At 44.7% G+C, this 22401-nt stretch overlaps 1 protein-coding gene across 5 annotated transcripts in view; it reads left to right on the forward strand.

Annotated features, from left to right (window-relative positions):
• The window catches only part of IGSF9B (immunoglobulin superfamily member 9B), a 176710-nt gene that overhangs the window by 143166 nt on the left and 11143 nt on the right, over positions 1-22401 (forward strand). For 4 of the 5 annotated variants that reach the window (XM_068240421.1, XM_068240422.1, XM_068240423.1 and 1 more), the window contains one exon: positions 417-1907. In XM_068240421.1, the coding sequence (XP_068096522.1) occupies positions 417-1907 (1491 nt within the window). Of the gene's footprint in view, positions 1-416; positions 1908-5073; positions 5117-22401 lie in introns of all 5 variants that reach the window. The other variant, XM_068240424.1, reaches the window with a different exon arrangement.

A 22401-nucleotide genomic window follows, 5' to 3' on the forward strand; every position in this document is an offset into this window, starting at 1 on the left:
TTAATATACACACACTATCAATTTTCTCTGAGTTTCCAATCAGTTTTATCATAATTGAGGAAAAAATTGAACATAGGTGTGTGGTACATTGGTCACATTTTTGAAATGTTACATTCAGTCAGAAAAATTGATTGCAATTCTTAAATTGAACAGATATTTAAAACATTGTATGGTGTGTGGCCACCTTTAGGCTCAACACACACCATACAATCTTAGTTGTTCAATCTTACTACTTTCATGTAATATAAGAGCTTATCCAATCAATCATTCAAGGTATTTTAATTCTGTTCGCCCTTATGCTCCATAGATTTGGTAAATCTGTACAACCAAGATTGTATGGTGTGTGTTGAGCTTTAGATGTGGGGTAGATCATTATTTGTATTCTGTTTTAATTGCCCTGTTTCTTGTCATTCCAGTCTATCCTCTGGAAAGGTCAGTCCAGAGAGTGTTCGGACCCTCCATGCACCTTCAGAATCTTCAGAGGATCAGGGTTTGCCATGTAAACGGCCACTTAGTCCCGGACGTGAGAAGGAGCTGTCATTATATAAGAAGACCAAGCGAGCTATGACCAGCAAAAAGTACAGCGTCAGCCAGGCAGAAGCAGAGGTTACAACACCCATAGAGTTAATCAGTCGTGGTCCAGATGGACGTTTTGTTACAGGCAGCCCAGATCAGGAGCCAGCTCTGCGTAGTCGCAGGATACAAGGTTTTCCATTTGCTGAGGAGACTGACATGTACCCAGAGTTTCGACAGTCAGATGAGGAGAACGATGAGCCATCTGGATTAAAGTCCCAACTTACCCCACTGTCATCCAGCCAAGATTCTCCTCTTCAGCCTCCAGCCTACAGTCCCCGATTCCAGCATCAACCTTCTGAAGGAAGGCAGCAGCCATCTGGTCAGTCTCGTCCTGGCGGATACCATCATAGCCATATATATGGCTATCTTAGCAGTAGTCCTCGTGATTCTGATCCTCCTCCACCCTTCTATATGCCAGAAGTCAGTCCTCTTAGTTCAGTCATGTCCTCACCACCTTTACATCCTGAAGGGTCTTTTCCACCCATTCCAGAAGAGAATGGAGAAAACAGCTCTACCAGTACTTTGCCGCTCACTCATACACCCACTGGAGGGCGCTCTCCAGAACAATGGGGAGGGCCGGAGTTCCCCTTTGGAGGCTTAGATGCACCTCCATCTCCATCAATGTTTATTCAACACCGATATGAACCTGGAGAGATGAGGCGTCCTTTGCCTCCACCTCCACCAGATCCTTTTCCAAGAGGACGGCCACCTCCTAACTCCTTACAAGTTCCATCATATGCTGCCATATTGCCTCTGGAGCCTCACTCAGTGTGGTCAGGTCGTCTGCCTGGTCGGTACCCACATCCCCCTCACCCAGCTTCTTGGCAGGATGCAGCTATGCAACTGGCTGCTCAGGGCCAGCTCCGGCACACTAGCCAAGGGATGGGAATCCCGGTGCTTCCGTACCCAGACATCCCCGAACCAGGGCCTTTTGGGATGGATGCTCGTTGGTTTGAAAGCCGGACACGTCCACAGATGAGCCCCAGACAGCATCGTAGACTGGAGCCAAGTATACATCAGGTGGTGCTGCAACCTTCTCGTCTTTCCCCACTAACACAGAGTCCACTAAGTTCCAGACATGGTTCTCCTGAACTAAGTGCCAGAGCCAGGCCTCGGCCTGGCCTGCTTCCTCCACCTCCAGACTGCTCTGGCATTGCTCTGCAGCCTCCAGGCTTTTTACATAAATCACCTCCTTCCTCTGGATCCCCAGCAAAGAGCAGCCATGATAGTCCTAGCTACCGGCCTACCCCACCCGATACCTCCCCCCATGCAGATGGCCGCCGAAGAGAAGAGCGAGTACATGCAGAAACAGCGGTGCTGTGCACTGCAGGGTGAGTGGAATATCAGCAGTGTGAGAGTTAGCATCATATTATAGTTTCTATTGGACAGTTGCTAGTCAGCAGGTCATGTGGCACAGCAGAGTCCCCTTACAAGTGCATAGTTCCACTAGAGCACGTATCTTTTGCTCACTGTATAGACAATATAGAGTGGACACTTCTCATAAGTGATGAGCTCCAAGCAAGTCTCAGCTTTGACTTGATCGCTGAGCAGTCATAGTTCTGAGATCAGAATGCACATGCTACATACATGCTACATACAAATGTTCATACTTCTCACCCCCACACACCAGTGAAGTAAATCAGGATAGTCCAGGTTCTAAGTTACACATTAGGTGTTTCATGGCATGCAGGTAGCATACTATGAAGTATGAGTAAAATAGCCACATTCTTATGTAAATGAAATAACTTTTTTTTTTTGCAAATAATTAACAATTATATAAAAGATCATGTTGAAAGGTTTAAAATAAAATGACTAGGAAAAAGCATGTCCCCACATGGATACCCTTTACAGTACATACTTTCTCCTTTGAATTGGAAGAGTAACTATACAATATAATACAGTAAATGCACAGAAGTATTTGTAGGTGTTGCCATGTGTACATTCACATCCAGGAAATTTTAATAAGTGTTCAGCACCTGCTTCTATTAGATAAAGGACTTTTTTATTCAGTGCATAACAATAAGTGTGAGCTGACTAGTACCCTGACCAGTGGGCTTTCTGAGCAGCTCCAACACTCTACAGTGAATACAGGGGAATTCTGCTTAATAGACATAGTATATATATATTTGTTAATATGATGTACCAATTTATTCTTCTCAGCACTTTATAAAGATTATTTATTTTATATTGGTAAACATTGCCACCCTACTGAGTATTTTACTGTGCAAGAGACAAGACAGAAGATACTATGAGGTTGATTTACTAAGGTTGTAAAGCAGTGGAGAGCACTGTACAACATAAGTCATCCAAAGAAATGTAAACTGCATTTTTTGTATTTACAAAGGGTCTCCTATAATGTGACAAAGGTCCCCACTCCTTGACTGGGTCAGGTCACAGAATTGTTACAAGATTAGTTTGTGCTATTGTGAATACTTCCATGCAACATTGGCAAGAATTGGTTTAAAGTAAATCCTGGACAAGCTGGATCTATTACAGAAGAGTTCAATATGGGTACTGCACATGATAGCAGCCCTGTATTCACTAATTTACCGATCTTCCATCAGCACCACCAGTTTCCGACAAGACCCAGGCAAAGGATGCACAGTTTTATCACCTAAAAGCAGGCAATTGCCTCCACTGCCAAATCCTTTGCAAACCAACCTTTATCAGTGCTGTGATTACCTAAATGTCTGCATCTGCACCACAGGCAAAACACATATCATTAAGGTGGCTGTTTGATATATAGACGGCTATTTATCTACTGCTCCATGTCAGAGAAGGATCAACCACAAGGCAGGTGCTTGGGGCCTAGTTGTTGCCAAATAGCCCAGCTGCTACCTTCTCTGACCCCTCTCCCACAACATATTACCGAAAGGTCCATAAGAGGAAGTCCAAGCTCTACTACCTTGCCTAGGGCCCTGATTTATCTTAATACATCTCTGCTCCAAGTCTGTGCTGATGGGGGAAAGTGACCCTCTGGACTAACCCTTAATCAATTAGGTATCCAGGCATAATTTCTAGATGTCCCGTTCTCCTACCAGATTTCCTAACATAATGGAATTTCACATTGCAGAGATACAGTGCAACAAAACAGAGGTTTGAACAACTATACTAGATCTCAGAGTTGTGGAGTTATTGATTCTCAAAGTACTTTTTGTAAGCTAGTGCAACAACTCTCTCATCTGCATTCCAGTGTACTTTACACAGTGTTGAATCGTATCTATTTATGATATTTCTATCTCCTGAAGACTGCATTAGTCAAAGTTTTCTGTGCCATACTGTTCCCTGGTTAGTATTGACCTAGTTGACAGATACATTTGGTATAAATTGCACTAGTCCTAGTTCTTGGTGCCATACCTGTCTCTAGTGAGTATTGAACTAGCTGCAGGTTCTTGCACCATAGTGAACACGGTTCACAAAATGTGCCATATTCTACGTTCTATAACTTTGTGACTTTCTGTATATAATCACAGTATTATAATGACTCGTGATACATTCCTAGGCCTCATGAACAGGCAAATTGTGCAGATGTCACTGTGTTCTCTTACAGATGTGAGCTGGTACCTATGTATAAACATGTGTCACTCATGTATGTCAGTAAATGACAATAAAACCTAAAGCTGTAACCAGTGTGTCGTGTCACATGAAATAAAGCATTCTGTGCTCTCTGCAGTGATTCTCATCATTCTTTATATTTTCAAGTAGGTACCAAGGATTGATTCTTTATCTGTATGTACAACAAACCATAGGCAACCTGTGGTGAAAATATTTACAGATCATGTTCTTGTGTATATCTGATACTGCTGTTGGACAGCTTTTACCCAAAATACTCCAGGTGTATAAGAACACAAGCTGCTTGGTGGGCAGAGGTCTGATGATTGTGTAGCACAAGAGACAAAGTCCAACTGACAGCTTCCCTGCCTACCTGTACTTTGCTTGACCCGGAGAATCACACAATGCACAAATTGCAGATCCTGGAGAGGGAAGAGCACTGGTCATTTCTGAATCCTAATGCTATAGTAAAAAGAATAGCCACACATAATTTAAAAAGAGAGCAACACAGAGAGAAATGTTTACTCTGTAATAAAGAATATTATATCCATTGGTCTTGTGTGTCTCACTTCAACAGTTTCTCAGTATAGTGGCAATGGCTATTACCAATGTAACCTTTCTGTCTTGTGTTGTCATGTTTTAATTTAAAAAGTTTGTATTGATAACAGCACGAAGACCAGATGTATAAACAGCTGATTCATGTTAGTATCAGGACCTGCTTTGCAAGAACTCAACATTTTAGGGAAACCTCTAAGTACAAATGGTTGGTGTCCAACGATGTGTGTATTGACTTGCTAAGATCTATTTTTTCAAGATTATTCAAAACTTCTACAATCAGTTGATGCAGTTGTATAGTATCTTCTGTAATAGCATGCACAGCCAGAATTTAGCCCCCTTTTCACTCCACTGCCCCGAGTAACTGTGTCTATTTTTGATTGATCTCAGCTATCTGAGCAGTATTGACGTCATGAGCTCGTCCATCCAATAGGTAAGGGTGATCCATGTCCGAAGGGGGAAGAGGGACGTGGGGTGGGCTCCTGGTGGGTGGGTGAAACATGGGCCTTCCATTCCCTCTGTTTATTAATCCCAAAGTCTGCTTTAAAGGGGAACAGAGCCCAAAGTAAGAGTTCTTAGTTGAATGGGTGGGTCCACCATGCCTCTTTGCATATTAGAAATACCTTTTTTCACATCAGAGTAAAGAAATAACTGCTTTACCCACAGCAGTCCCTGTGTTACCAACAAATTTAGTATTGGTACAGTTCGACTTATCACACATATCTTCAGTAATGTTAGTGTTGGTAAAGTTCCACCCATCATACATATTTTCAGTAATGTTAGTCAGTCTTGGCACAGTTCCACCCATCAAACACATTCTCTATAATTCCACAAGAGTCAAATTAACACAGCTCAACCCATCCTACATTTCATTGTGATGTAACTAGAAATACCCAGCACTGCTCCACCTATCATATTTATCCCCAGAGATGCCACAACAGCCCAGTCCATGACAGCTGCACACATCACACAAACTGTATTGGTGCCTAAACGTTCCCAGCAGATTTCAATCACAAGCATTTCACATGCTTTTGAAATGCTCCTTCGAAGCTTTGCCACACCTTTATCATTGAAAGAAATTTGTTAGTCTTCACTTGTGCTCCAGCTTCACTTGGATTTACTTTGGTTTCAGTACAGCATGCTGTGCTGTCCTGTTTCACCCCACCTCCTAGGTTATCAATGTGTGTTACCAAGGGTTACTTGATTTTATTAATAAAGTATAACAAATTATAACAAATGTAGAGTTTTAGAAAATGATAAATCCTATATAAACAACACCAAATTAGTAGTTTACCTTATTAAAAGCAAAAGTGTGTGTGAATTGTTAAGAAACAATTACCATGTACTATTATGAAAAAATGTGTGTCAAGGGATACTTAATATAATCTTTACCCTCCAGGGAGTACTTGGCAAGTCAAGTTTTTCAAAAATGTTTTGTGTGTAACCCTACAAATAAAATGTTAAGAAACTCTGCCCTAACGCACCAATGATAATTATCAAAAATGCACTTTTTTAAGGAGGTGCTATGTTGTTTTTTTTTTTTTTTTTTTTCAGATTTCAGACTAGGTCTTTAACTGGAATTATTCAGACTGTTGATTTTTTTAAAGTAAGAAATGTGCCTCCCTCATAAGGGAAACACCATATGCATTTTGCAGCCTGTTAAAAGTCCTTTAAAACACCATCTATTAGACATATCCCACTGATTCTGGGGTGGTGGAGGCACCTACAAAAATGTGGTGGTACAAGTGGGAGAACTTATATATTAAGTCATTGATACTTGAGGAAGCAGGCTGGACCCTGAGATGCCTTGTGTGGTGCTTTGAGAAAAGCCTTTGCCAGTGTAGGCTTGTTTATTTGAACCACAGGAGCAAGTACTTCCTTACTGAAGCCCTACACTTGTACCACTTCTTTTTTTTGTGCGTGCCTCATGCACCCCGGAATTGCAAATCTGTTTTTTTTGGGGGGAGGGGGCAGCTAATTAAACAATAATTGTTGAGAAGCATCTAGAGGAAGACCTTAGACCTGAGCGGAGACAAGGAAAATATTATCTTTGAATGGTTTTAGTTGTTGCCAATGTGGCAACCTGAATCATTTAATATAATTCTGAAAACTACCCCTATTGATGAAATAATGCACTCCGAAGCTCCCGGTTCTATGGCACCTGTCTTATCAATTTTAGCTTCTTGGACATTTAAAGAATATACTCCAGTGATGGAAGGAGAATGAGAACTGGCACAGCTCCACCTATCATACAAAGTCTTGTGGTGTCACTTCTTATGTACTTGTTATACCACCAGATTCTAGTCTACAACACATCTGCACATTGTTCAAATTATATTACTATTATTTTAGGACCTCCTCAAGTCAGTACTTTCTCTGCAAGTGCCTCATAAACTCTGAAAGCAATAGGTAAACTGCTGTATGACTTTAATAGTGATTCTGTGTAAGCATTACCATTCTCCAAATTCACATTATTAAAGGACAACCACTGAGAATCATACCTGTCGTACCAGCCTGAAAATGGCTAAGACTAGTATTATGAGGAGGTGAGGGACAGCAGGCAATTAGCTTGAAGAGTCAAGGGAGCCTTTACATGGAGGAAACATTCCTCATAACTTACATAGTAAAAAAATAAAAAACAGTAAGAGATAAATGAAAAGCCTTAGTCCGTAATATTAAAACCCATTTCTAGGCTTTAGATATGCATGGCATCCTCTACCCCATAGCACTGGTGAGTGGAGAGCCTTTTTATCAGTGCATCTCCCTGTTCATAACTAACATTGCCACCATTAGAGTTCAGCAGTGATATAGAATGTTCTTTTTACACATCTGTACATATACACTGAGTTTGGAAGTATCGTACTGGCAGAGATTTTTACAGTATTTTCTCATTCATAGCACATTCCATTCCATTATCTGTTGCAACACATTAATAGTCAATTCACTGGAATCCATTTTTGTATATTAGTTCCTCATACATAATGAATGTGGGTTTAGCACATAGGCTGGCTGCTCACACCAAGAGAGCCAGGTACTAGGAATGGCGTCCTTCAAAGGTGCCAGGTTCCCCTTTAAAGGAGACCTCTGCAAGTCCTGTGCATGAGAAAGCTTTGTCCTAATGCTGTGACTGTAGCAACCTCCCCCTCCGTCTTCCTCCCTTCCTGTCATGGTGAGACCCTCATCCAGTGAGCCATCCTGGCAATACTTGCGAGTGCTTCCAAACTGACATTTTCCTCCCTCACAGCCTGTAGTAAAGTTTCTTGTTTTTGTGTGTCTGTCAGTCTTGTCTTTCAGTAACAAACACTTACAAGTGTGTCTTTCAGCATCTCTGCGTTTCATTCAATTTTGTGACATGCTTCTGTTGCTGGTGCCAGAGAAATTAAGCTAAGCTAGCTGTGATAACTCACAATGAAAGAGGAAGTGACTGCCTCCATTTAGACTGGTAGGCTACCAGAACATTAACTACAACATCTACAGTATGTAGCCTTCCAGTCTACAAAATCTACAGTATGTAGCCTTCCAGTCTACAAGGGACACTGCCCTCTGTAGTCTTAGGCTGCATGGTGTTTGACTCTTTGTGGCCCTTGACCTGGTCATAGCTTAGCCCACTTGATTTAGATGGCCATCCTCTTGTCAGTTTTAGGCCAATCAGTTATTCTGTCCCCTCCATTCTTTGGCCTAGATTCAACTCTGCTTTTTCTCGTTCCTAGTGGTTTCATTGTATTCTACAGCTTGTGTACTGTATACATGTTTTCTGTGTCCTCAGTTGGTAGCTCTTCAGGTTTTTTTTGCCATGTCTTTGCAAGTTTTGAGACGTTCAGACTGACACTAAATTACAGTGGATTTTATAGCGTTATCAGATATAGTGATCATTATGTCAAACCATTGCAAATCAGTCTATTGTAAAGGGATAATTCAAGACTGGGTGCCTTTTTAAAGGACAACTGTGGCAAGAGGCATGTGGAGGCATATTTATTTCCTTTTGAGCAATACCAGTTGCCTGGCAGCCCTGTTATTTATTTGGCTGCAGTAGTGAGTGAATCACACCAGAAACAAGCATGCAGCTAATCTTATCAGATCTGCCAATAATATCAGAAACACCTGATGTGCTGCATGCTTGTTCAGGGTCTATGGCTAAATGTATTAGAGGCAGAGGAGCAGCAGGACAGTCAGGCAACTGGTATTGCTTAAAAGGAAATAAATATGGCAGCCTCCACATACCTCTCTCTACAGTTGTCCTTTAAAGCACTGTTTAGCTGCTACATCCCTCTACTAGCAGTGGCATTTACCCTTTGTCTTAGAAATTGAGTACTCTAGTGCATTTCTCGGCTAGCCATAATGTCACTCTTACAGAGATGGTCATCACCACAATCAGTACCCGCAGCATCCATCACCACCAGCAGTAACATCTACAGGTAGTCCCCGAATGACGAATTACCTGCCAATACAAACAGCCGGAATAATGTGAAGTTTGATTCTGTGAGAACAAGTCAAAGCATTTTTTTTTCAAAAAGACCAGCTTTTGAGAACATGATGGTTGGGTGGGGGGGGAAGGGGGTCACGGGGAGAGGTGGCAAAGAGGGGGACACTGAAGGCACAGAGGTGACAAGAGGGGAACATAAAGGACTTATGGACAGATTCAGGTTAAAGGGAAGGTCCAAGCAAAAAAAAAAAAATGAGTTTTACTTACCTGGGGCTTCTACCAGCCCCATGTAGCCATCCTGTGCCCTTGTAGTCACTCTCTGCTGCTCCAGTCCCCCGCTGGCAGCTTTCTGACCTCGGAGGTCAGGGCCACATTGCATACATTTTTACGCATTCCAGCTAGTGCAGGAACAAAAATTTACTCGTTGCACCACTAACGCGTAAAAATGTATGCGTTAATGTTCCTGCACTAGCGGGAATGTGTAAAAATGTACACAATTCGGCCCTGACCTCCGGGGTCAGAAAGCTGCCAGCGGGGGACTGGAGCAGCAGTGAGTGACTACGAGGGCACAGGATGGCTGCATGGGGCTGGTAGAAGCCCCAGGTAAGTGAAACTCATTTTTTTTTTTTTGCTTGGACCTTCCCTTTAAGAATGAACCTACAGTCCCCATCTCGTTCGTTCATTAACCTGTATCTCAACACCCAGAGGGCTCATTATGCCCTTATAATAGTATTAACATCTTCATTAACTGTCATATATTTGTTGTTGGCTTCCAGTGTAATGATGCTATCCGTTCATCCACTTTGGGATAGGTGAATGTAATGCTATGTGCAAGGCTAAAGATAGCCATACATCTAGCGATGATGTCCAGATTCGACCTAGACGGACAGGTTACGTGTAGTGCACTGGGGGGGGGGGGGGGGGCATATTTGATATTATTGGGGGGACAGCACCAGGTGTTTCATGCATTTGTCGTCCCTGTATCTCTCGCCATTACCACTGCGCACCTGATCAACCACGACCACCCAGCATCTTGCAGCATGTCTGATAGACATGATGTAGCTGACATTTTTTGCATCGTTGATCAGACATGCACTTTGTGGCACTGATTTTCATCCGAAACTATAATAATTATATAATTGAATGGTCAATCAGCTGCCAAGTCGATAGATGTATAGCCATCTTAAGATTAGGGTAAATGTCTTGCTGAATGCAGGGCCTGGGATTAGGAGTAATACTATACTATGGGTGGGTTTGGATAAGAATTATGTTGACTAAACGATCTGTGGTTAAAATGCCGCTCGTAATTTTCCTTTTCCAATCCTGTGCCGAACAGTGTCCGACATTAGCACTTTCTAGAATAGGTCCAATGTTGGAAATGGTCCAACATAGGAAACCATGGTCGCCACTAGGGGCGCTGTTGGAGAATCAAAGTTTTAAAGTGGATCCGAGATGAACTTTTACTCATTGCATAATTGTGTTTGTTTCCTATTTATAGGGCATTCCTCAAGCCAAATACTTTTTTGTTTTTGTTTTAATACTTTAATTCCCTATAAACTAAACAAGCCTTGCCCACAGCTTTTCCGAGAGCCAAGGAATTTTTTATACAGTAGCAAGGGCTCATGGGAGCTCAGCTGGGCAGGAGGAGGGGGAGGTATTACTAGCCAGAGATTTCAGAGGCAGAGGGGAGGAGGGGGGATTCGTTTTTTTCCACAGGCTGAGTGCTCAAGATGCAGATAAGCTTGCCTCTGTGTAATGTTTACAGACAACATGGCTGCTGTCATTGTATCACAGGAAGAAATAATCATATTCTATTTAAGATATATAGACAAGTTACTTGTTATAGTTAGTTTTTCATCTCGGAACTGCTTTAATCATCACCAGCCCCCCACTGCGCCATGTACATTTAATATTAGTTGCACAGGAGAAACAAAGAAGGTTTGTGCTACCAAATCGGGTTTCACCTGACTTATAACTAGTTGCATAAGTGTCTCTCTACAAATTTAACCACTTGAGGACCTAGGGCTTTCTACCCCTTAAGGACCGGCCACTTTTTTTCCATTCAGACCACTGCAGCTTTCACGGTTTATTGCTCGCTCATACAACCTACCACCTAAATGAATTTTGGCTCCTTTTCTTGTCACTAATAAAGCTTTCTTTTGGTGCTATTTGATTGCTCCTGCGATTTTTACTTTTTATTATATTCAGCAAAAAAGACATGAATTTTGGCAAAAAAATGATTTTTTTAACTTTCTGTGCTGACAGTTTTCAAATAAAGTAAAATTTCTGTATACATGCAGCGCGAAAAATGTGGACAAACATGTTTTTGATAAAAAAAAACCATTCAGTGTATATTTATTGGTTTGGGTAAAAGTTATAGCGTTTACAAACTATGGTGCAAAAAGTGAATTTTCCCATTTTCAAGCATCTCTGACTTTTCTGACCCCCTGTCATGTTTCATGAGGGGCTAGAATTCCAGGATAGTATAAATACCCCCCAAATGACCCCATTTTGGAAAGAAGACATCCCAAAGTATTCACTGAGAGGCATAGGGAGTTCATAGAAGATATTATTTTTTGTCACAAGTAAGCGGAAAATGACACTTTGTGAGAAAAAAAAAAAAAAAAAAAAAGTTTCCATTTCTTCTAACTTGCGACAAAAAAAAATGAAATCTGCCACGGACTCACCATGCCCCTCTCTGAATACCTTGAAGGGTCTACTTTCCAAAATGGGATCATTTGTGGGGTGTGTTTACTGTCCTGACATTTTGGGGGGTGCTAAATTGTAAGCACCCCTGTAAAGCCTAAAGGTGCTCATTGGACTTTGGACCCCTTAGCGCAGTTAGGCTGCAAAAAAGTGCCACACATGTGGTATTGCCGTACTCAGGAGAAGTAGTATAATGTGTTTTGGGGTGTATTTTTACACATACCCATGCTGGGTGGGAGAAATACCTCTGTAAATGACAATCTTTTGATTTTTTTACACACAATTGTCCATTTACAGAGATATTTCTCCCACTCAGCATGGGTATGTGTAAAAATACACCACAAAACACATTATACTACTTCTCCTGAGTACGGCGATACCACATGTGTGGCACTTTTTTGCACCCTAACTGCGCTAAAGGGCCCAAAGTCCAATGAGTACCTTTAGGATTTCACAGGTCATTTTGAGAAATTTCGTTTCAAGACTACTCCTCACGGTTTAGGGCCCCTAAAATGCCAGGGCAGTATAGGAACCCCACAAATGACCCCATTTTAGAAAGAAGACACCCCAAGGTATTCCGTTAGGAGTATGGCGAGTTCATAGAAGATTTTATTTTTTGTCACAAGTTAGCGGAAAATGACACTTTGTGAAAAAACACAATTAAAATCAATTTCCGCTAACTTTTGACAAAAAAATAAAATCTTCTATGAACTCACCATACTCCTAACGGAATACCTTGGGGTGTCTTCTTTCTAGAATGGGGTCATTTGTGGGGTTCCTATACTGCCCTGGCATTTTAGGGGCCCTAAACCGTGAGGAGTAGTCTTGAAACCAAATGTTGCAAAATGACCTGTGAAATCCTAAAGGTACTCATTGGACTTTGGGCCCCTTAGCGTACTTAGGGTGTAAAAAAGTGCCACACATGTGGTACCGCTGTACTCAGGAGAAGTAGTATAATGCGTTTTGGGGTGTATTTTTACACATACCCATGCTAAGTGGGAGAAATATCTCTGTAAATGACAATTGTTTGATTTTTTTACACACAATTGTCCATTTACATAGAAATTTCTCCCACCCAGCATGGGTATGTGTAAAAATACACCCCAAAACACATTATACTACTTTTCCTGAGTACGGCGGTACCACATGTGTGACACTTTTTTGCAGCCTAGGTGCGCTAAGGGGCCCAACGTCTTATTCACAGGTCATTTTGAAGCATTTGTTTTCTAGACTACTCCTCGCGGTTTAGGGCCCCTAAAATGCCAGGGCAGTATAGGAACCCCACAAGTGACCCCATTTTAGAAAGAAGACACCCCAAGGTATTCCGTTAGGTGTATGGCGAGTTCATAGAAGATTTTATTTTTTGTCACAAGTTAGTGAAAAATGACACTTTGTGAAAAAAAAACAATAAAAATTAATTTCCGCTAACTTTTGACAAAAAATTAAATCTTCTATGAACTCGTCATACACCTAACATAATACCTTGGGGTGTCTTTTTTTTCTAAAATGGGGTCACTTGTGGGGTTCCTATACCGCCCTGGCATTTTACAGGCCCAAAACCGTGAGTAGTCTGGAAACCAAATGTCTCAAAATGACTGTTCAGGGGTATAAGCATCTGCAAATTTTGATGACAGGTGGTCTATGAGGGGGCGAATTTTGTGGAACCGGTCATAAGCAGGGTGGCCTTTTAGATGACAGGTTGTATTGGGCCTGATCTGATGGATAGGAGTGCTAGGGGGGTGACAGGAGGTGATTGATGGGTGTCTCAGGGGGTGGTTAGAGGGGAAAATAGATGCAATCCATGCACTGGGGAGGTGATCGGAAGGGGGTCTAAGGGTTTGGCCGAGTGATCAGGAGCCCACACGGGGCAAATTGGGGCCTGATCTGATGGGTAGGTGTGCTAGGGGGTGACAGGAGGTGATTGATGGGTGTCTCAAGGTGTGATTAGAGGGGGGAATAGATGCAAGCAATGCACTGGCGAGGTGATCAGGGCTGGGGTCTGAGGGCATTCTAAGGGTGTGGGCGGGTGATTGAGTGCCCTAGGGGCAGATAGGGGTCTAATCTGATAGGTAGCAGTGATAGGGAGTGATTGATGGGTAATTAGTGGGTGTTTAGGGTAGAGAATAGATGGAAACACTGCGCTTGGGTGGTGATCTGATGTCGGATCTGCGGGCGATCTATTGGTGTGGGTGGGTGATCAGATTGCCCGCAAGGGGCAGGTTAGGGGCTGATTGATGGGTGGCAGTGACAGCGGGTGATTGATGGGTGATAGGTGATTGGCAGGTGATTGACAGGTGATCAGTGGGTTATTACAGGGAAGGACAGATGTAATTAATGCACTGGCGAATTGATAAGGGGGGGTCTGAGGGCAATCTGAGCGTGTGGGCGGGCGATTGGGTGACTGCAAGGGGCAGATTAGGGTCTGATCTGATAGGTAACAGTGACAGGTGGTGATAGGGGGTGATTGATGGGTGATTGATGGGTAATTAGTGGGTGTTTAGAGAAGATAACAGATGTAAACGATACATTTGGGAGGTAATCTGACGGCGGGTTTGCGGGCGATCTAATGGTGTGGGTGGGTGATCAGATTGCCCGCAAGGGGCAGGTTAGGGGCTGATTGATGGGTGGCAGTGACAGGGGGTGACAGGGGGTGATTGATGGGTGATAGGTGATTGGCAGGTGATTGGCAGGTGATCAGTGGGTTATTACAGGGAAGAACAGATGTAATTAATGCACTGGTGAATTGATAAGGGGGGGGTCAGAGGGCAATCTGAGCGTGTGGGCGGGTGATTGGGTGCCCGCAAGGGGCAGATTAGGGTCTGATCTGATAGGTAAAAGTGACAGGTGGTGATAGGGGGTGATTGATGGGTGATTGATGGGTAATTAGTGGGTGTTTAGAGGAGAGAATAGATGTAAACAATGGATTTGGGAGGTGATCTGATGTCGGATCTGTGGGCGATCTATTGGTGTGGGGGGGTGATCAGATTGCCCGCAAGGGGCAGGTTAGGGGCTGATGGGTGGCAGTGACAGGGGGTGATTGACGGGTGATTGATGGGTGATTGACAGGTGATCAGGGGGATAGATGCATACAGTAAACAGGGGGGGGGGGGTCTGGGGAGAATCTGAGGGGTGGGGGGTGATCAGGAGGGGGCAGGGAGCAGGGCGGGGATAAAAAAAAATAGCGTTGACAGATAGTGACAGGGAGTGATTGATGGGTGATTAGGGGGGTGATTGGGTGCAAACAGGGGTCTGGGGGGTGGGCAGGGGGGGGGTCTGATGGGTGCTGTGGGCGATCTGGGGCAGGGGGGGGAGAAATCAGTGTGCTTGGGTGCAGACTAGGGTGGCTGCAGCCTGCCCTGGTGGTCCCTCGGACACTGGGACCACCAGGGCAGGAGGCAGCCTGTATAATACACTTTGTAAACATTACAAAGTGTATTATACACTTTGTATGCGGCGATCGCGGGGTTAACATCCCGCCGGCGCTTCCGTATAGCCGGCGGGATGTTGCGGCGAGCGAGCGGTGACAGGCGCCGGCGGAGGATCGCGTCACGGATGACGCGATCGCTCCGCCCATGCCCTTAAATGGACCGCCGCCTCTGTGGGTGAGGCCGTCCTGAAGGGCTCCACTTCCCCGCCGCCCCTGTGTAGTGGGCGGTCGGGAAGTGGTTAAAGGCACAACACATGCATATTGGATTTACAAGCCACAATATGCAGGGTCTAAAATGACTATTCTGATTGTCCCCGCAGGAGTCACCCCGCGCAAAATAATTTGCATCTCTACAGGGGCGCCTTGTGTAGGCCTCCTTTTTGCCCACATTCTAACCTCTCTCAAACATTACCCAAGGGGAGCAGCACTGGTGCCCCAAACATGCATTCGTTCCCTGGAAGCACCACCTCTGCGCCTGCTACCAAACCAGGTATCACCTGACTTATAACTGGCTGCATGCCATTTGCATGCTCTTGCAATTTGCTATCAGGTAGAGCGTTACCTGAATGGGAAGGAGGGGTCATCTGGGGATTCTTTGCTAACCCCCTTGCTTGGGGTTAAGCTCCAGAGAGGTTAGGGTGGGGGCAAAAAAGAGGACTACACGATGCGCCCCTGTTGAGATGCAATAGATTTTGCGTGGGCTGACTTCTGTAGGGACAAGCAGAATAGTCAGTTTAGACCCTGCATATTCTGGCTTGCAGATGCAATTTGCATGTACTGTGCCTTTAAATTTGTGGAGAGACACTTATGCAGCCAGTCAGGTGAAACCTGGTTTCGTAGCACACACCCTCTTTGTCTCTCCTGTGCAACACATTTAATATTACGTGGCAAATTTGTGCTCGCTGCTAGGGGTGTACGGTGTCAACCTATGTGGATCAAACTTTGATCCTCTTTAGTACTACACTGCTCTGTGTATGTTCATTAGTACACTGGCCTGCATGGAATGGGGCGATGCTACAGTGGTGAACTGAAAAAACGAATTGTGTATTCCCAGCATTGAAGGGGCACTATGGCGAAAAATTGTAAAATGTAAAATATGTGCAAACATATACAAATAATTATGTTTCTTCCAGAGTAAAATGAGCCATGAATTACTTTTCTCCTGTGTTACTGTCACTTACAGTAGGTAGTAGAAATCTGACAAAAGCGACAGGTTTTGGACTAGTCTATCTTTTCATAGGGGATTCTCAGGGATTTATTTATTTTCAAAAGCACTTGGTGAATGGCAGCCTAGGAATACTGGATGTGGTCACGCTCTTAGTGTAAAACAACCAATGGTCCTAATAGTGACACAGCCCCAGAAGGCCAAAGTATATCCCTCCAAAGTATGGTGGACAAGCACAACAGGGGAAAGAGGTGCCCAAGGGTATGATAAAACTAGGTAAAAAAAGTACAAGAGGAAAAAAAATGAGGTGGCTTACCTCAATGAAGAAAAATTCATATAAGAAGTGAATTTAATTATGTACTGGAAACACGTTTTGTAAGTCTATGCCCACTTCCTCGGGCTGATTATGTTGCCAAAGGGTGCTTTGAGCCAACAAAGGAGTGCCTGTCAAAGGAGCCTGATAAACTCCAGTAAAGCAGGCCCTATCTGCCGTACAATGTTTATCTGCCCGGACAACCCTAGTTCTACAATGTCCACCAGCTTAAAAGACCCTAGTAAATTTCAGAATGTAATACAGGAAGAGGAAACATTTTACAATTGGCAAACATTGACTAAATCATTTATAAATGTTATTTTCACTGCAGTTCCTCTTTAAGCTCGAATCATCCTAGTAAATCAGGCCCTATATCTTCTGCGATGTTTTTAAGCTCAAAATCCTAGTAAACCGGGCCCTATATGTGCTGTAATGTTCTCCAGCCTCAGTAACCCTAGCATATCAAGGCCTTATATGTTTTACAATGTTACCAAACCTGAATATTCTTAGAGAATGAGACCTTACGTGTTCTACAATATCTTCCAGCATGAAAAACCCTAGAAAACCAGGCCATATTTGTTCTACAATATTCTCCATCCTGAATAACCCTAGTAAATCAGGCTCTGTGTGTAGAACCATGTTCTACACAAGTAACCTTAGTAAAACAGACTATATAGTCTACAACGTTCTCCTGCAGATACAGGGCTTGATTCATGAAACTGTGGTGCTATAGCAGCGCAAGCTCCATGACAAGCAGCATGACCTAAATGCAGGGATGCACGCTGCACTCGCTCTTGCAACATAGCGGGCCTTCCTTAGTTATGTGTGGCCGCTACTATGTTAATTAACATAGTTACTGTTAATTACATAGTAACGATGTTTATTAACATAGTAGCGGCCATGCCAGTGAAGTATCACGGTCGCAATACTTCACAGCAGCAGGCGGCATGTAAAGGAGTGTACGTTGCTATGTAAGCAATGCGTGTAACTAAGGAAGGCACGCTGAGTTGCAAGGGTGAGCGTAGCATGCATCCCTGGATTTAGGTTGCACTGCTTGTCATGGAGCTCGCGCTGCTATAGAAGCGCAGCTTCGTGAATCAAGTCCATAGTCCTAGTAAAGCAGGACGTCTATGTTTTATAATGTTCTCCACCCTGAATAGCCATAGTAAATCAGGTCCTGCATGTTCTACAATGTTCCTTATCTAAATAACCATACTAAAGCAGGCCCTATGTGTTCTATAATGTACTCCAGTCAGGATAACTTTAGTAAATTAGGCCGTACATATATACTACAATGCTCTGCAGTATGAGTAACCCTAATTGATGCAGGTCATGTGGGTGTGAGCGGCAGTTAGAATTCGGCACCACCATAGACCTCATTGCAAGTTTGTGTTTCTGGAGTGCTGAGGAGCAACTTTGGGCATGGACACTCGGTTATTATATTGCCGAGCACTCAGAATGGTAATGAGTGTGGCTACACTGTAGTGTAGCTGAACGCGCATAGCGGCAGGGCTGGTAAGTTAGTGTGAGGGGATAGGAGTGACGTTTGGCTGTAAAATAGCCAAGCCCTGAGGGTTTCTGTTAGGCAAAAAGGTAGTGGGGAGGGAGGTTAATGTTAGACAAGCAGGTAGGAGGTTAGTGTTTGGTGTGGAGAGGTGGAAGGTTAGTGTTAGGCATGGAAAGAGGGGGGTAAGTGATAGGTGTCCACAGGGGCGAGTTTAGGGTTGAGCATCAATAACATCTCCAGGCCAAGTCACCTGCAGCAACCCTTAAGTAAATCAGGCCTATTAGGTTTGACATTGTTCTACAGCCTGAAGGAAACGCAGGCCCAGGGGCGAGCCTGGGGTGCCTGGCACCTGGGTGCAAGATTTTCTCTGGCGCCTATGGGAGTGGTTAAATTTACCGCGCCCAACCACATAACCACACCAGTGTCCTGCCTAATCACACCCACACCTTCCACCTCTTTCCGCATGCATGTGATACCCCATTCCTACCCCTCTTCCATGGGCTTGCTCCTGGCTGGCTTTGGCTTCCTGCGAGTCTGCTAGTCTCTGGACTGACTCAGGCTGAGAGGCTCTGCGAGTGCGACGCAGTCACACACTGCGTATTTATGGCTGCCTGCGGCCACCCTACTCTCGCTGTCGTAGGCTCCTCCCCCCGCCAAGCCCAAGCGTGAGGTGGGCTGCCTATATCTTTCCCGTTGCGCCGCGCAGCCTGCCAGTGTTGCCAACCTTTCACGTTATTTTTTTACTGACAAATACCTAAAAATTTACTGACAAAAGATTATTTTTACTGACAAAATTTCCCCACTAAATGCACATAAGAGACAGCTTTTCCCCATGTAAATGCACATAACAAGAGACAGCTTTTCCCCATGTAAATGCACATAAGAGACCGCTTTTCACCAGCAAATGCACATAACAAGAGACCGCTTTTCACCAGCAAATGCACATAACAAGAGTTCGCTTTTCACCAGCAAATGCACATAACAAGAGACCGCTTTTCACCAGCAAATGCACATAACAAGAGACCGCTTTTCCCCAGCAAATGCACATAACAAGAGACCGCTTTTCACCAGCAAATGCACATAACAAGAGACCGCTTTTCACCAGCAAATGCACATAATAAGACAGCTTTTCACCAGCAAATGCACATAAGAAGACAGCTTTTCACCAGCAAATGCACATAAGAAGACAGCTTTTCACCAGCAAATGCACATAAGAAGACAGCTTTTCACCAGCAAATGCACATAAGAGAGATTTTCACCAGTAAATGCACATAATGACAAACAGACAGTGTCCCCAGAATATATAGCCAGGGATATATGTCCCCAGGATAGGTAGCCAGGGGGTATATGCGCCCAGGATAGGTAGGCAGGCGGTATATGCGCCCAGGATAGGTAGCCAGGCGGTATACGCGCCCAGGATAGGTAGCCAGGGGGTATATGCGCCCAGGATAGGTAGCCAGGGGGTATGTGCGCCCAGCATAGGTAGCCAGGGGGTATGTGCGCCCAGGATAGGTAGCCAGGGGGTATGTGCGCCCAGGATAGGTAGCCAGGGGGTATGTGCGCCCAGGATAGGTAGCCAGGGGGTATGTGCGCCCAGGATAGGTAGCCAGGGGGTATGTGCGCCCAGGATAGGTAGCCAGGGGGTATGTGCGCCCAGGATAGGTAGCCAGGGGGTATGTGCGCCCAGGATAGGTAGCCAGGGGGTATGTGCGCCCAGGATAGGTAGCCAGGGGGTATGTGCGCCCAGGATAGGTAGCCAGGGGGTATGTGCGCCCAGGATAGGTAGCCAGGGGGTATGTGCGCCCAGGATAGGTAGCCAGGGGGTATGTGCGCCCAGGATAGGTAGCCTGGGGGTATGTGCGCCCAGGATAGGTAGCCAGGGGGTATGTGCGCCCAGGATAGGTAGCCAGGTGGTATCTGCGCCCAGGATAGGTAGCCAGGTGGTATCTGCGCCCAGGATAGGTAGCCAGGTGGTATCTGCGCCCAGGATAGGTAGCCAGGGGGTATGTGCGCCCAGGATAGGTAGCCAGGGGGTATGTGCGCCCAGGATAGGTAGCCAGGGGTATGTGCGCCCAGGATAGGTAGCCAGGGGGTATCTGTGCCCAGGATAGGTAGCCAGGGGGTATGTGCGCCCAGGATAGGTAGCCAGGTGGTATCTGTGCCCAGGATAGGTAGCCAGGGGGTATCTGTGCCCAGGATAGCTAGTGAGTGACAGGAGCGCCCCACCGCCGCCGCCGCCGCTCCCTCCTCCGCTCCCCCCTCACCTTTCAGCAGCCCTTAGTCAGACCTCAATCAGCGGGCGACCCGACCAGGAAAAGGGCGCAGGACGCACCCGCTCTGTATGCGGAAGTGATGTCACTTCCGCATATCAGTGCGGCGTGCTAGGTCCTAGCGCCCGCCCGCCTGATCGAGGTCTGACGTGGCGGCTAGAGGGAGGGAGCTTGAAGCGGCGGCGGCGGCCACAGGGGGAGAGCGAGGTCGGGCGAGCGGGGCCGGGCGGCGCCTCTCAGAGGCAGGCGCCTGGGTGCCTTGCACCCGCCCAGGCTCGGCCCTGCCCAGGCCCTTTATGTTTTATAGTGTTCTAGAGCCTGAATAACCCTAATAAACCAGGACTTACATGTTATACAATGTTCTCTAGCTCAGACAACTCTGACAGACAGGCTCTGGCCTGGATATACTCAGTAAAGCAGCATCACTAGATGCGAGCCGAGGTACTTCCTAACCAGTTACTGTATGACCAACACTGGAATGGACCAGCTGCTGACAGGAAGACTTTGTCCCGTTCACAGTTAGCGCAATGCACATATAATCCCTGCAGCATTGCTTCCCCAAGTGTGATGTGTGCTCCAATCTCTTCTGCCATTTGTGATAGACAATACTCCACTCCTAATTCCTTTAGTACCATCTGGCAAATTGCTATAGTAAATAACACAAGGGATAACCTTGTAGGAGGAGATTAGTAATAAAATGTAACTTTTAATTAAGTACATTTAAAATATAGGAACATAGAACAATAAATTGCTATATAGTACCATGGATGTGGGAAGCGCTATTTGTCAGAGAGTCTTAAAGGAATTAGAACCCTCAAATGTAAGTGTCACGTGCCTTTCTAGATTTGTTTTTTTTAACAATAGAAACTCGTATGGATTTTTGCTGCGTGAAGCCTCTTTGGTTGTTTTTATCTTCGTACATGTGAGAACTTGTGGGCACTGAGGAGACAACAGATGAGTGGAGAATTGTCTATCACAAACAGCACTTGGGGAAGCAGCGCTGCAGTGCTTATATCTCCATCCCCAGTAAAGAAGACCTTATGTATTCTGCAATTGTCTTCACTGCAAATAATTTTAATTGAAGCATGATGAATAACTAATAAATGAGAAAAAAAGGTGCTCAGTGTGTATCAAACAAGTTAATACCAATAAAATATAGACAAAAAGGGAGGTGGTTTACCTCAAGGGTGACACAATAAAAAGTAAGTAGAATACACTTTTTTTTTTACACTATTGCAGTGTTCTCCCCAGAATTTTTTTCCAGCCGGGTGGCATGAAATAGTAGCCGGGTGGCATGAAAATATAGCCGGGTTGGGCGAGATGAAAATGCAGGGCAACTCTGCTTACAGCATAGGAGGAGGTTAGGAGGTGAGCCGATGACAGCCGGGTGGTCACCAAATCTAGCTGGGTGGAGCACCCGGCTAAAAGAGCCTGGGGAGAACACTGCTATTGTGACTCTTTTGGTAGAATCAGATGCCCGCTTCCTCAGGCCAATATTCAGTGCCAGCCATGGCTTCAGCCGAGTTTTGAGAGCCACTGTTCAGTTATTCTGAATTTTCTACTAGAGAGTGATCACAACCCAGAGAAAGTCTGGTTTACCTGAGTGGAGACAGGTTTTCTCTATATGCCTTATCAGTTAGTTGCCTTTAAGCAACCCAATTTTGTGAGTATTCAATGAACAGTTGATAACTAACATCCAGAGTTATTAATACTGCACCAGTTGGGCTGCCTTTGTGTTTGTGGATTTTTGTTTGTTTTTTGGTTAAGGTGCTGATCCTACAATCTTCTCCAGCTTGAATGACCTTACTTAATATTGCTTTATAACTCATACAATGTTCTCCAGACTGAATAATCTTAAAAATCAGGCCCCATATGTTCTACAAGGTTTTAAATGTACAACCCATAGT

The sequence above is a fragment of the Hyperolius riggenbachi genome, chromosome 6, assembly GCF_040937935.1.
Source record: "Hyperolius riggenbachi isolate aHypRig1 chromosome 6, aHypRig1.pri, whole genome shotgun sequence".
Classification (NCBI taxonomy): domain Eukaryota; kingdom Metazoa; phylum Chordata; class Amphibia; order Anura; family Hyperoliidae; genus Hyperolius; species Hyperolius riggenbachi.